The 12913-nt window shown below is 48.6% G+C and overlaps 1 protein-coding gene across 5 annotated transcripts in view; it reads right to left on the bottom strand.

Moving 5' to 3' along the window:
- Window positions 1-6903: 6903 nt before the first annotated feature.
- CCDC13 (coiled-coil domain containing 13) overlaps window positions 6904-12913 on the bottom strand; it is a 31201-nt gene continuing 25191 nt past the window's right edge. Inside the window, exons 12-14 of one of the 5 annotated variants that reach the window (XM_035554410.2) lie at window positions 11729-11883; window positions 7643-7754; window positions 6904-7099 (exon numbers count right to left, since the gene is read on the bottom strand). In XM_035554410.2, the coding sequence (XP_035410303.1) occupies window positions 6940-7099; window positions 7643-7754; window positions 11729-11883 (427 nt within the window). In that variant the 3' untranslated portion in view covers window positions 6904-6939. Of the gene's footprint in view, window positions 7100-7642; window positions 7755-11114; window positions 12050-12913 lie in introns of those variants that run through there. The other 4 variants (XM_050708998.1, XM_035554408.2, XM_035554409.1 and 1 more) reach the window with 4 other exon arrangements.

Here is a 12913-nt window from a genome sequence, read left to right as displayed (position 1 = left end):
AGTCAAGGCAAAGCTTTGGGGGCCCTTGGCCTCCCCTAGAGCATCTCTCAGCCCGGTTGGGTGTATTTGGGGGCTCCGACCCCCCCGGTGTGCCCCCGGAGGAAGTTTGGCCGGGAGTGGAGCGCGGCAGCGGGAGGTATTTTTATTTTAGAGCAGCGCTGCAGAGGGGCTGGTTCAGGAGCTGTCTGTCACGGCAGCTGCCGGAGAGGACCCGGTGCTGGCTGCCAAAACCAACCCAGGCCAGGTTTGGGGCTCTGCTTCCAGCCCTGTAGGGCCTGGGGAGGGGGGAGCCCCGCCCCCCCCCCCCCAAACCCCTGCGGGTCTCTGCGAGCAGAGGGGGAAACTGAGGCACGGAGGTGAACGGCACGATCCCTCCCCGGTTGAATCGGCTCCGAGCTCCTCTGGAGGTTGTGACACCTCTGGGGAACCTCCCTTTGGGGTGTTCTTCGGCATCTGCAGCCAAAACGAGGGACGTTGAGGGGCTGGGTTGGGTTGTGGGCTCTGTTATTTTGGGGTCGGCCAAGGGCAAGTCAGGCCCAGCTCCGTGTCCCCTGCCGGGCTCCTTCTGCCAAGCCCCTGGGAGGTTTTGGGGGAGCTCACGTTGGGGCTGACATCCCCGAGCATCTCCTGGGCTGCCTGTGGGGCCAGGGGACAGAAAGAAGGTGGGATTTTATAAAACAACCCCGCAGCTTGTCTGATTTGGGGCGAGACGAGGCGTGTTGTGGGCTCCAGAGAGAGGAACTCCAGCATGGGCCTCCCCCTCGCTGAGGGGCTCCTCGTCCTGCTGGAGGCTCCCCATGTGCCTGGGGAGAGCCAAGCCCCCCATGGGGTGACACTGAGGACCCCAAAGAGCCCCAGCCTTCATCCTTCTGCCACAGCTCGGTCCCTGAGGAATTTGGCTCCTCAGGCCTCGGCGTAATTCACCGGGTGCTCAGAGGAGAAGTAATTAAGCGGTCGGCGTCAATAAGCGCGGAGACCCCGTTTGTCATGCTCCACGTGCCTGAGGAGGGCCCGGGTTTATGGGCAGTCGGGGGCCAGCCCCTGCAGTGCCACGAAGAGGTGTCCTGGGCTGAATTAGTCAGGGTGTCCCCAGCAGGACAAGGAGGGGACCCTTCCTCTCCCCTCAGCACCGGTGGGGCCGTACCCAGAGCGCTGGGCCCAGCTCTGGGCTCCCCAGGGCAGGAGGGACCTGGACACAATGGGGAGAGGCCGGTGATGGGCCAGGAGGGTGCTGCAGGGCCTGGATGTGTCTGGGTGTCCCCACAGGGACCCAGAGGTCCTGGGTCAACGGTCTGGGAGTCCGTGGGATCTTGTTTTTGGGTGTGCCGGGGGCCTGGGGGGCTCCTGGGAGTGGATCCCAGTTTTTATCCCAGCGGAGGGCAAGAAGGAACATGGCCCCATAGAATATCTGAGTTGAAAGGGGCCCCCAAGGATCATCCAGTGCAACTCCTGGGTCCCCAAAGGACCACCCGAAAAACCAGACCACATGTCTGAGAGCATTGCCCAAACGCTTCTTGAACTGCTGTCCCCAGGGCTCCCTGTTCCCCACTACAAGACACACGGTGTACTCATAGCCAGAGAGCTTGCGGCTGATGATATACTTTTATTTTATTTTATTTTATTTTATTTTATTTTACTTTATTTTACTTTATTTTACTTTATTTTCATTTCACTTTATTTCACTTTATTTCACTTTATTATTTTTACCCAGAGTAATTTGTGAGCTTGCCGGATTAAAAGTGCAATATAGGTGGCGGGCTGTGCGGCAGTTTTTCACGAGGCTCTGGGAAGGGTGGTGATAAAAATCATTTAACTTTAATTTATAGAGAGTATAAAAAATTTGGAAAAAAAATGCTCTTGATTTCTAATATAATAAGATTTATTTTTAATGTGACCAGCGTGCCTTCCTCGGCACAGGGGACACCTCTGTGTTTTATTGCCCCAGCACTGCTGCTTTATGACTAGGGGTTGTTTATGGCCTCGAGCTGATTTTAATGACATTTTTTTCCAACATCTGGCGGGTTGCTGGAAGCTGTGGCCCTCTTCAGTGTCCAGGGCAGTGAGCAGGAAGGTGGTGGGGTTCAGTGAAAGGCACCCAGCTCCATCATGGTGAGGCATGGCACAAACACGGTTTAGGCTGGATATTAGGAAGAACTTCTTTACCGAAAGGGTTGTTAGGCTGCCCAGGGAAGTGGTTGAGTCACCATCCCTGGGGGTCTTTAAGAGACATTTAGATGTTGAACTTAGTGATATGGTTTAGTGGAGGACTTGTTAGTGTTAGGGCAGAGGTTGGACTCGGTGATCTTGGAGGTCTCTTCCAACCTAGACGATTCTGTTTCTCTTTTTTCTGTTTGATGGGGACACCAAAGGACCCTCCTCCCTGCCGCTTCATCCTGCTTTATATGGCTGTCTCCCTGCTGCTGGAGCAGCTCTTTATGGGGTGAACTGGAAGGAAAGAGGGTTATAATAAACCACGTGGTTGTTTTATACTGCCTGAAGTACCCCGTTGGGTTTGTCCATGCACATACACTGCTGGGAACATGCTGACCACACCAGGACCTCAGCAGGCACCTCCCTGCAAGGATGGTGTGGGAGAAGGGAATGTGGGGAGATGCATTCATCCATCCATCCATCCATCCATCCATCCATCCACCCGTCCGTCCGTCCGTCCGTCCATCCACCCACCCAACCCAGGCCACCCCCAGGACCCCTCTCAGCACCCCCAGAACATCCAGCCTGTCCCCTGGGGCACAGAATCCCGCCCAAGGCCCTCCTGCTGCCCTGGGAAGGACTCCGAAGAAGGCTCCCACCACCTTTCAGGGACAGCCCAGCGTCAGTTGAAGCCCACCACCTTCACCCCCTCTTGCCAAGATCCCCTCTCTCTCCCGAGAAAGCCCAGCTAACGATTCTTGCTGACAAACGAGCTCCTCTAAGCCCCGGGAGCTCTCCCCCTGCCAGCAGATGGGATTTGGAGCCTTTGGTCTGTAAGGGGAGATGCGCGGGGATTGAGGTGGCATTTGCTGCACGGGGCCGCCCCGTCCTGCGGGATCGGCCGGCTCGCGAGCTGGGCTCGGCGGGGAGAGGATGAGGAGAGAAACCCAACACCCCTCTTGGCTCCGTGGTGGCTTAATTTAGAGCGCAGGGGCTCTGCTATGGTGTTTTTCCATTTAAAGCCGACCCTCATTCATCGGTCATGCACGGGGCGATGGCCCTGCCGCTTGCAGGGCAGTAGCAGCTGCTGGCTGTAAGCTGCCGAAGGGGTGGGCAAGGCAGATTTGCAGTGCCCCTTCCTCCTAATTTCCCCCTGCAGAGGACTTAAAAGTGTCTCCTCCTCACGCCTCGCCCTGCTCTGGAGCCTTTCCATCACCCAAGGGAGTGCTGCCAAAAAGCAAGGTGACAGCCTGGGGTGGAGCGAGTGCCTCGGAAAGGTGACAGCCCCCAAAATGCAAAACCCCCGAGGGCTGAATGCGTGGGGGCACGCAGCGCTCACAGCCCAAACCTGCGGCTCTAAATCGGAGCAGTTACAGTGGGATCGGCTCCGATCCTCCGCGCTTGGCTCGACAGAGCCCAGGGCACGGAGAGCTCACGCGTGTCGATGCCGTCTATATTTAACCGTGCTAATGCAACTCAATTCACGTTGCGGCCAGCTGGTTCCGTAGGCTGCACTCTTGCCATGCCTGCTGTCCCTAGGTAGGCTGCTCACGACAGACCGAGACGAAAATGCTGACAATTAATCAAAGGTCATCGGGCTTTATTCCTGGCGGCTCAGCTGTGCTTTTAAAATCGGATGCATCCGTCAGGCACTTTCTGGCTGCTCCGTGGAAGTGCTCTGCCCAGCTCCGGGGCAGGAGACAACCTTTGGCTCAGCCCAAGTGGTTGGAGGATTCGTGCTCTTAGCACACGCTGGCTAAAAGCTGGCTGAATCCTAACGGAGAGCATCCGCAGCCTCAAATACCTGCAGCAAAATTAACTTGGGCCGTTCTTCACAGCTTAACTGTAGCCACCAGCCTGCGTCAGCAGCATGGAGCGTTGTCACCACAAGCTTGTCCCTGCCATTAACTACGAGACTGAAAAAACTCTCTCAAAAAGTGGCCTGTGACACGACTTTACGCTGCATGAAGGCTGTCCCAGAGAGGAGATGCTGGATACTCACGCCGCTTTTATCCAGCGGAGAAAGGCATCGTGACGGCTGGCTGCAAACTGAAGCCAGAGAAATTCAAATGAGAATGAAGGCAGGGGAGTTTCACAGGCTGGCACTTATCCGCTAGGAGAAACTTCCGAGGAAAGCAGGGGATTTTGAAGGTTTCAGATCAAGCCCAGCTGCATCTCTAAAAGAAACGTGGCTCAGACAGCACATCAAGCTTGCTGGGGAGATTCTGTGGCTGGGGACTGGCAGTAAGGGTTTTTGCAGGCAGTGACACCAATATTCTCACTGGTTTTGGTCTCTGGGTGATGGGTTGGGAGATATGGGGCTGCTGCAGCCAGCTGAACTAGGGCTGCTGCTTCAAAGATCCGACTGGGTTTCTTATCTTCAGTGACAGAACTACATGCACTGGTAGAAAATTGCTCTCATACCTTGAAAAATGGGAATCAGTTCCTTAAAGAGTCAGCACGGAGAGAATTCAAAGTCAGGTCTCTCTGTTGGAGGTGCAGAGGGAATTTATTTCAAAACTCAGGTGAAAACTGAGAAGGGCTGGACTGCTCTGCGATCTCCCCTGCTCTGTGCTCAGAGACAGATCGCATATTTCCATGAGGAACGTTACTTACAGGTATGGGCTCCCTAAACAAGCCATTTCTTTGTGACTTACTCCATCCTCCTTCTTCAAGGCACCCTGTGGTTGCGTGTGGGAGTAAAAAAAAAAAGGGAGAAACTGCTTCCGTGCAACCCCAAACAAGCATATGTTTAAAGAAACAAGTGTTGCAGCACTTGTGAAGAAGTTTGCGCCATGTGCTAGCGAGCCATATGTGTTCGGTAACATACAGCGCTCCCACTCCTCTCTGAGTTTCCTGGGTTGACTCAGAGCCACCCCAGGAAGAATTTTGCTAGAGAGCGGTACGACCTTCACTGCTGCAGCACAAGGACGGGAGACGGATGCTGACCGCGTGTTGGGAAGGACGGCAGCTTTCCTCTCCTGTACTTACGGGGAAATATTATTGATTCACACTTCTGTGCAAGCGAAATCAGAGTCCAGCTGCAAGCTGCCAGCCTGAGTGTAGCAGCCACCGCGTAGCGAAACCTCCACAAGTCTTGGCACAGCTCAGGTCACTTTTTAGGGTGTGCTCACTACTGCAGGTTCTGAAAATATCTGTCAGAGGTGTGCTGAACTGTTCTCTTTGGTCTGCTCACTCTACCTTGCGCATCGTCAGGATAGAGCTGGGCAGCTCACTTGGATGAGACCCGTGTCTGTCTCCCGATCCAGGAATTACAGCTCCTCCAGCTGCCAGGAGCGCGTTGTGGGTTGCAGGATGTCTTTTCCTCTGATGCTCCTGGCAGGGTGTGCAGGAGGCATCTGGCAGCGAGCGGTTTTGGTCCTGCTTGTTCGAGAGAGGCACCTGACAGCTCTGCTCGGCTGTAAGCCAGCGCTGGGGGAGCGGAGCAGGGCTCTAAAGCACAGGCAGGGTTAACGGCCAGGTGCTGAGCTTCTCCTCACCTCCATCGCCTCCGGACTCTGCGACCTGTTTGAAGAGACACCTCCGAACCTAAGCAGGAGAAAGACAGGAAGCACACTGCTCTGACCACGTCTGGAGTAACTCCTGCTCCTCTCTCTCTGCTTTACCTCAGTGCAAGCAGAGCCAGAACCCGATCCTGATGCTGCGGCGCCTTTCCCGTCCCCAGCTCCACCCTGTGCTGGTCGGGGCTGAAATCCGACAAACTTCACGCTCACAAAAAGGGGCTGACAAAAGCAAAGCAGAAAGAGAAGAGCTTTCAAAAGACTTTCATCTGAAAAACAAAGCGGCACTATTCAGAAATGACTAGCTCTCCATTTGCTTGCGATCCCCAAGGCTGGCTCTCTGCTGGCAGCCTGCATGTTAATGCCTTATTAGCTTGCGTTTGGTGTTCTCACCACGCTGCAAGAGAAAAGGGCAAGATGCGAGAGTTTTCAGCACCTCCAAAAGTCCCTCCTCTACTGTAGTAAAAACCCGCCAGTGTTCCACTAGCATTTCTTCCTGATGAGAACAAGATCTGCCTGATGCACGCCTGCAGAGACCCAGAAATTTGGGAATTGATAGCCTGGGTGGCAAGTTTCACGTGAGCTGTTACAGGGAGCTGGATTTAAGGTAAGTCCTACTGATCGTGGGAGCAATCTGCACAGTTTTCCTTTCCAGTGGAAACTCTACTGAGCTTCAGAAAACTCTGCCAGTATGTTCAAGCAAAGAAATAAGCTGGGATTGTCAACAGAGACCACACAAAATGCTCCTGCAGATGCCCATATGCCAGGCTAACCCGCTCCCTCAGCACTTGAGCACCGCAGAAAACCCCAGACGGGCAGGTGTCAGTGTGCAGATACACAAAGAACTCAGTTTGTTCTTGGCACGGCTTCAGGAGGGGACGGGCATAACTTTTGTGCTGCAAATTCCTTCATGCGCTGATAAAAGCAGCAGCGTAATGAATATTGAGCCCTCTCTAGGAAAATTTGTTTGAAGCTAGGGAGGTTTTGCCTAAAATCACACCGCAGAAGTGCAGCTCCCTAAAGTGCACCGACCTATGACACGTGCACCCTGCGAGCCAGCTGCCTGCTAACTCACAATTCGCTGACATGCAAAATCTTCAGTCTTTTTGGATTTAATTTCCATTTCTCATCCTCTCCTGCAAATGCTAACGACATGCCATGATCCGAGGCTGCAAAACTACGCTTCCACTGCATTTCAATCCGTGGGCACGCTGCCTGGGCTCTCTCTCTCCCTGCTTTGCAGTCCAAAGGACTCTGAATATCTTGCTTAACTCTTCTCTTGTTTCTGCTGCCGAATGGCCTGTAGAAAGATATCCTTCACTTGGTCCATTGTGTCCTGGTACAGTTTAAAGTCTTCCTCTTTCTTTCTCACAGTAGTCTCCAAAGCAGCCTTCAGAGCTTCGTTCTCATCCAGCTGGATCACAAGCCTATGAGGAAACAAAAGGCAACTTTCATGTGAGCTGTGGAGCTTCAAAGCAAATTAGAACAGTGCTTCAGCTCCAGGGAAGAAAACACTGAACCACATGCTCTCTGGTAATTTTATAACAGGCTTGAGAAAGAGCAGACTTATAAACACTTGTTCCTTCTCTCTTTGAGATAGAAAAGGGTACTAGAAGACCAAATACTTTTCAGATGTTTTTTTATTTTATTATAATTTTGTTGTCACTAATAGGTTGAAATCAATGGCTAAGGAAAGAAAAATGAAAAGAAAAAAGGTGTCTTCCTTGCAAGTGTTTCGTGCTGCTTAACATTGGCTTAACATTTCTGGGTGTAATTTTTAGGAAAGTTATGTAAGAAGGACATAGACAAGAACAAACCAGAGGATCTGTGACTTGTACAATTTACTGTTTTTTATTTTCTGAGGAGCTGGTCCAGGTAATAGCACTGCTAAGAGGACAACGATGAATCTGAATTATTGAGTTATTGAGAAAAGGTGGCAGTAACACAGCGTGGAGGAAGGGAGAACATACCTTGTGCTCAGCTCCTCTATCTGCGATTCCAGAGGCAGCCTGGAGATCTGGGCTGCAGAGAGCTCTTTCCTATCACTCATGTTCAAGGTGAGTCTTGAGTGACTAGATTGGCCTGTAGATTTCATCACAAAATGGAGCTTTAGTAAAACAATCTTTTTCACTTGGTGAGGCATCGAGTAAACCTCAGGAAATAGTGAATAAATGCTAAGGGATCTGCTCGGTTCTATGTATATCCAAAAAGATGGTGCAAATATATAGGACAGGCTTTTATTTTAATCTCCTTTTAGCAAAATTAAAACACGAGGTAGTAACATGTATGTTTACCTGTAAAAAAAGACCATCCAAAATATTTAAGGGCCCCAAACGACAGGTGATAGAAGCAGTTGAAAAGTATTATTTTAACCTTTATCTCGCCATTGTATTTCATTCAAGCTTATGACAACCGTTGCTTACTGAATGCCAGTGATGAGGTACGTGTGTGGCACGCACTGAAACAGTTTTTTTAAAGCACCTTTTGATGCTCAGCATACACACAGTGTGGGTTAAGCTCAGTAAAGCAATTAAATACGCCTGTAGAGTCAAACTGAGACTGTAAATCAAGAGTGCTTTCCGAACGTGCAGCATTGCTCCTGCCATTTCAAATGGACACAACTTTCAGGGTTATACACAAAGGGTTATAAGAAAATCTATCTCAAATTTACTACTGGGCTTGGAGAATCAAAACTGTGACCGATCAAGGAATCCCTACAACAGAAGAAGGCTCAGAGAAGACAGGCAAGGATGATGTGCTCACGAAGCTCAGAAAAGAACGTAGGAAGCAACCACAGCTGTCGTGAGAGAAGCTGAACTTATCTCAACACCAAGGGGACTGGAGGGTAGCCTTTGCTGTAGATAAACGGCTGTGTCAGTTGAGTGAATGTAAACAGCCTTCCCTAAAACAACCCGCAGAAAGTACTGGCTCAGCACAACACAGAATATAAAAATCAACCAGCAAACCGAACCTTGAAGAGAACAATGGGCTTGTGCTGGCTTCAACTCATGTATTCCTTCCTGGCAAATGGGGACAGCCAGCATCGTGGCACCCAGAGCAGTGACAGGAATCATGTCTGTGATTCAACTGTACATTGCAGTCGCTATATTGTGCCTGTGCTGCGATTTCAGTACATTGCTGACATGTTTTTTTCTAAATTAAAAGACATTAAACATTTTTTTCTAAATTAAAAACCCACATATTGTTAAATATCTTCAAGTAAATTTGCTAATAACACACTGAATCCTCCTCGTGTGGAATACCTAAAAGAACCGGGTCAGAAAGTACTCTGCTCTGACAAAACCATATGGGGAGAAAGGTCCTGTTGTGTAACAAAGAAATGCTTTTGAACTCGATGTTGTGTTTCACAGGACTGAGGAAAACCTGCTTTTACTAACCCGTTCTCCTCTGGGATTATTCTTTGCTAATTAGAAATTTGGATAAGACAGATAAAAAAAACACAAAAGCATGAATAATTTTAAAACACAACTGTGTTGTTTCTAACTACTCAGCATCATTATCTACTTCCCTTGAATTGAGGAGACTAGAAACATTAGATTAGCAATTAGATCAGCTCTCTCCAATTTTGCACTTCCAGAAAGAAAAGAAAATATTATGTTAATTAGTGGGTTCTCTAGTCTCTATTTTATGTTCAAGCTTTTCATTCCTTCTCATTTCCTCAACTATCTGGCATGAAAGCGTTTAGACAACCTACATGCTCTGCTGAAGGGATGTATTACAGATTTCTAGACTTGTTCCTTGTACAAACTCCAGAGAATTTTGGCACATTACAAGGGGCTGGGCTCTCTTCAAACAACTGTGGTGAAAGAGACTGTTACCTACTCACCTTACAGACTCACAGAGGATTTCTTCTTATTAGTCTTCTTGCCAATCCTTTTCTACATTTGCTTTTAGTCCTTAAGCAGACGAGGCTAACGAACTAAGTATTTAGTAAGAAGGAACCCGTCACGGTGGTAGGAACGATTTGCTTCCTCCAGCTATGAAATGCCAGTCTCTCAGAGGTGAGTTACCAAACCGTTACAACAATTTGATCAAAATGGCTCAGAACCTGATGAGTTCATCACCACATCAATTTGAGGTTGCGAGGGAAAACGAAGTCGGGCACATGCAGAATAACTGAGTAACACATCAAAGCTTTACACTACCAGGCTGTATAAAAGTCTAAGCTCAAAATATCAGTTAAATTCTCCTCTAGAAGACAGCACCAAAATGCTCCCATACTATTTAAGGCAGGGAGTCAGAGGAAAAAGCTTGTGATTGAGAGCTGTATTCTCCAAACTCCCACCTGCCTACTACCTCTCCCTACGTACACTCCGATTTCTTCCTCAGAAGAAGCCAGCTGAGAGCTCCAACGTATCTTACATCAAAACCCTACTGAGAATCATAAATGGTATCACCCAATACCACTTCTGCAAGGCCCAGCACTGCCCTTCTATCAGGTTGAATGTTCCATATCCTAAAGCCCACAGGCTGCAGCACTTCTAAGCACTCTTCTAACATCGTGCTGGTCGCTGAACTGCAACTTTCTGTTTTGTGGGGCGAGTCTCTCTGTGAGGATGGAAGTTTTTCTGCACTACCTTTTCTGTGCCAGGCTCTCAGCTAATACAGGTAAGACAGCGCTAAAAATCAGTGCTTTCAGAAAAAGAAATAAGTCAGTGTTGGCTGGAGCCCTTGTAAAAGACACAGCAGTTCTGCTCCAAGGAATTGATGGATATTTTAGAGAGAAGTAGGTTTCAAGCAATCCTTCAGTATCCCTTCAGGACAAAGCTCCTCTGCATCCTGTTCCTGCATACCTGGTTCTCTCTATATGCCGGATGGGTGAATGGCAGTGCTTCACTTGAGGTCCTGAGCACCGTGTACATCTCCCACTGGGGAGCCTAACTCTCCTGTGTGAATCGAGACCACAGTGAACAGCACCAGGCATTTTCTTGCATCATCATGCTGCTCCAGAGAGGTTTTATTGCCAACCACGGCCAATAGCACTGCGATGGGAGCTGCAAATGCAGTGCACTTCGAGCAGCATTTCTTACCTCGCCTGAACCGCACCTAGGGAGAACCAAGACACTGGAGCAGGTGGAAAGGGAGGTGACTGTTCATACAGGTGCTCAATACAGACCGGCTGTAAGAAGCTGATGAGGTAGGACCAGTACACACAGTAGTAAAAAGCCACACCACGCATCTGCTGCACTGTGGGGCCGTTGTCCTATGGCCAAAGATCATGTGTTCCTGCGTGGGGCAGGCCAAGAGCACGTACGAGCTCTGTTATGAGGCTTGTGACCTCTCCAGTCACCATAACTCACTCTGATGCCATCCCAGTATTTGCCAAATTAAAATGCTTATTACTACTGTTCATCTCCTGGCATTTAAACTCCTTTCACTTTATGAAAATACATATAAAAAGGGAAGCCACTGGAAAAGTTTCCTTAAGAATATGTACCATTTTATTGGTTTAGACACCTTACAGAATCAGAGTCCTTAAGTAATAAAGAATCTGATCAGAGAAATAAAAATTTAACATCCATCATGAATTCTCCTCCTTTAACTACGCTAGTAAGGCTTTCATATTTATAGCAGGAGATTATCATGTTCTTGGTATAATAAATTACACCAGATCTAATTACTACATCACCAGCAATACTTTTTCATCGACACTGACAGGCCTTAAATTGGGATGCGTCCTTTAATTCTGCTCTTAACCTTCAGACGAATCTCTCAGGCAGAAGTGGAAAGGGAACACAGCAGTGGTCACAGCAGAGACGCAGAACAGCGTAAAGTTCTTTCTCTAGACCATCATCCCGCGAAAACAACATAATGCAAAAGTCCTGGTCCCACTTAAATCTGTGTCAGAGCCCTCTTGAATTAAGCGGGGCCAGGATTTCACCTTCAGTATCAGTCCACTGCTCCAAGCAGGTCCAAATCCCTGTGTGTAAGGTCAAGCACTCGTGTAGGTTTGAGAGATGAGAGCCCAAATGTTGCTGCTGTTAACCACCCAGGTAGGATGGGGGACACAGATGTAGATAAGAGCTCCACCTCACCTGTTTTGCTCCTCAGAGGAGGTTTCTGTGTACTTGTGTTCCTCCCAGGATCCATTTGTAGTTTTTCAAGCTGCTGCTCCAAAAGGACACATCGCCGCCGCTCTTCCTGAAGCCTCTTCTCAACTTCCAAGACTTTATCACTGCCTTCCTCCACCCTGATATGCAAAAAAAGTGGTTCAAACTTATTTATGTCCTAAGTATAACGAATGAGCCAGTCTTAAACACTGAATCCTACTCCAGAGCTCCCAGCAGAGGGAACAAGAGAAGTTTCCATGCATCCAAAGGCAGAAATCCCAGTGCGATTCTTCCAGATGACATCCTCTACATTTGCAAAACAGAATTAACTAATGAGTATAATTATAAATAATAGGTTGGCTAATGGAGGTTGCCTAGATCCCTTAACACCAGCTAAATTTCCCACTCAGAAGAGCAGGCAAGCTGCAGATTGCTGAGGGGAGATCTTTTATTAGGGCAGTAATAAACCGCATCTTTTTAAACACTGGGAAAAATTTGGAAGGAAAATAGTTTATAAAAACATTGTCAAGCATTTAGCTGTTCTGCGTCAGTTATCTGCGAGTATGAAAAGAAGCTGGACATTGCTTTTAATAAACTTGGCTGTGGAAGGAAGCGAGTGGAAGAGAAAGCGATGCAATAAAGGAAGAGCAAACTACCTGTCTGTTCACCTCACATAACACCTGATAAAATTAACTACAACAGTTTGATGTGCACCCACGGATGTAGTCAGTGGTGCACCTCGTGGGGAGCAGAGCCTGACACCAAATGATTTAGAGGAATTTAAAGCTCGAAGGAATACTGAATTGACTGACACACTGTATTGGATAATGCAAATACAAAAGAAATCCTCCTTGGCCCTATGGGTGATAGCTGATTACTCCCCAAATCAAGAGACTTGATTAGTCTTACTCCCCTCCTAGCTGACAGAAGTTAAAAAAAATATTACAACTATAATAAAATTATATCACTGTCTTAAAAGTCTAGCTACAGGCAAGGCTCCAACCTCCTGTGGCAGTAAATTAGCAGGCTGGTGACATGCTACGTGAAATTATATTTCTCCTCAGTGGTTCTGAATTCATTAAACTTTCGTTTGACCAGGTGTTCCCCTAGCACCCGCGTTAGACAAACAGTGGAGGAAAAATGACAGAACTCGCTGGTTTTTATGAAATC

The sequence above is a fragment of the Cygnus atratus genome, chromosome 2 (assembly GCF_013377495.2).
Source record: "Cygnus atratus isolate AKBS03 ecotype Queensland, Australia chromosome 2, CAtr_DNAZoo_HiC_assembly, whole genome shotgun sequence".
In the NCBI taxonomy this organism is placed as follows: Eukaryota; Metazoa; Chordata; class Aves; order Anseriformes; family Anatidae; genus Cygnus; species Cygnus atratus.
Note: the sequence above shows the minus strand (reverse complement) of the source record. Positions and strands in the feature narration are given on the sequence as shown.